This window comes from Seriola lalandi, unplaced genomic scaffold (assembly GCF_002814215.2).
Source record: "Seriola lalandi dorsalis isolate HSWRI2012SDOR001 ecotype SW California unplaced genomic scaffold, Sedor1 jcf7180001958217, whole genome shotgun sequence".
Classification (NCBI taxonomy): domain Eukaryota; kingdom Metazoa; phylum Chordata; class Actinopteri; order Carangiformes; family Carangidae; genus Seriola; species Seriola lalandi.
In genome coordinates, this window is record NW_019428886.1 from 1 (window position 1) to 1490 (window position 1490).

At 41.1% G+C, this 1490-nt stretch overlaps 1 protein-coding gene across 1 annotated transcript; it reads right to left on the minus strand.

Moving 5' to 3' along the window:
- Positions 1-140: 140 nt before the first annotated feature.
- Positions 141-1379, minus strand: LOC111656441 (guanylyl cyclase C-like; the record flags this gene model as incomplete). Its single annotated transcript, XM_023408179.1, has 5 exons — positions 1303-1379; positions 800-893; positions 542-604; positions 342-413; positions 141-245 (listed from the first exon to the last, which is right to left on the minus strand). Coding segments are annotated over exons 2-5 (312 nt in total), but the record flags the coding sequence as incomplete, so codon positions are not given.
- Between the last annotated feature and the right edge of the window lie 111 nt (positions 1380-1490).

Consider the following 1490-nt stretch of genomic DNA (forward strand, 5'->3'; position numbering starts at 1 on the left):
GTCTACTGTCTCCCACTGTGCTGAAAACTCACAGACTGATAAAATACACTGACAGATAAGAAACAACTGGCCGCTGCAGGATCTGATATTCAGGGAAACTTCAAGCCAGTGTGTCTGAGTGCGCGACGCTCTGCTCTTACCCTGAGGGAGCCTCTCTGGCACAGCTCAAACACCCCAAACACCCCGTACTCAAACTTCACCGTGCCGTAGAACTTGGTCAGGTTGTAGTAATCGATGCGCAGCAGCTGAAACATGGAGACAAGTTACAGAGGAGGAAGTGGCAGTGAGAAACTAAATGCTTTAAAAATGTAAAGTTTGATATAAACAAAGACGTGTCTCACGGTGTTTAGCTCAATCCTCTGATCCTCAGAGAAGTCTCCGTCTGTGTGTTTCAGCTCTTTCAAGATTACAGGCTGAGGAATACGGAAAAATAAAACGCACTCAAACGCTGAGAGAAAAGACTTTATGTGATCATCTCTTTCTCTTTATTCTTTTTTACGATTAAATAAATATGGATTTTTGGAAGATGGAAGGCAGGTACCTTCTTGTCATAGCGCCCTCTATGAGAGAAGAACGTGCTGTCCTTCCTCTTATCTTCATCAATCTGTTACATAAACACATAAACAATGTACAGTAAGAGAAGAATGGTTATTGCAAGCAATGGTTAGACTGAGTAACAATTAAATATTATATATTATATAAAAATATTAACCCCCACCCCCCACAAAAAAGTATCATCAACTGTAAACTGTATTATGTTCTAATGTGTAGGAAACAGTTGATTATTGAGGCTGTTTACCTTCAGTGAGACCGCCTTCTCATCCAGTGGACCAATCAGGTGCGGGTCAATGTGAGACCACTTCTTCTGCATGAGACGCTCTTTCCTGTTCTGCCTAACATTATTCACACACACACACACACACACACACACACACACACACACAATTGTGTCTCCTTAACTTCAGATGACATTACATTGACTTACATTCATTTTGTGGAGACTTCATCAACCACAACTACTACTTGCCCTACTAACCTTAACCTAAACCTACCAATCTTAACCTACACCTAACCATACTACCTTAAACCTAAAGCTAACTCTACTAACCATAACCTTAACCTAATAATACTAACCTTAACTTAATCTTAACCCTACTAACCTTAACCTAATAATACTATCCATAACCTAACCCTTACCCAGAGCTATTGAACCACCTCCCTGTCCTCTGAACACAGAAACTCCTGCTCTGGCAGGTACATGTAGCACCTGTGATACGGCTGTGAAATATGTCTGCTGTCTACCTGTAGAAGATGAGAGCGATGGCTGTCACCACGACGACACTGAGACTCAGAACGATCACAATCACATCCTGCGTATCTAAATCTGGAAGCAAACACACAACACAGCATTAGAAGTGTTACCTGGAGTATACGACTATGAAATCGCAATATATTTCCAAAGGACATCTTCAGATTTTGATGATTTATTG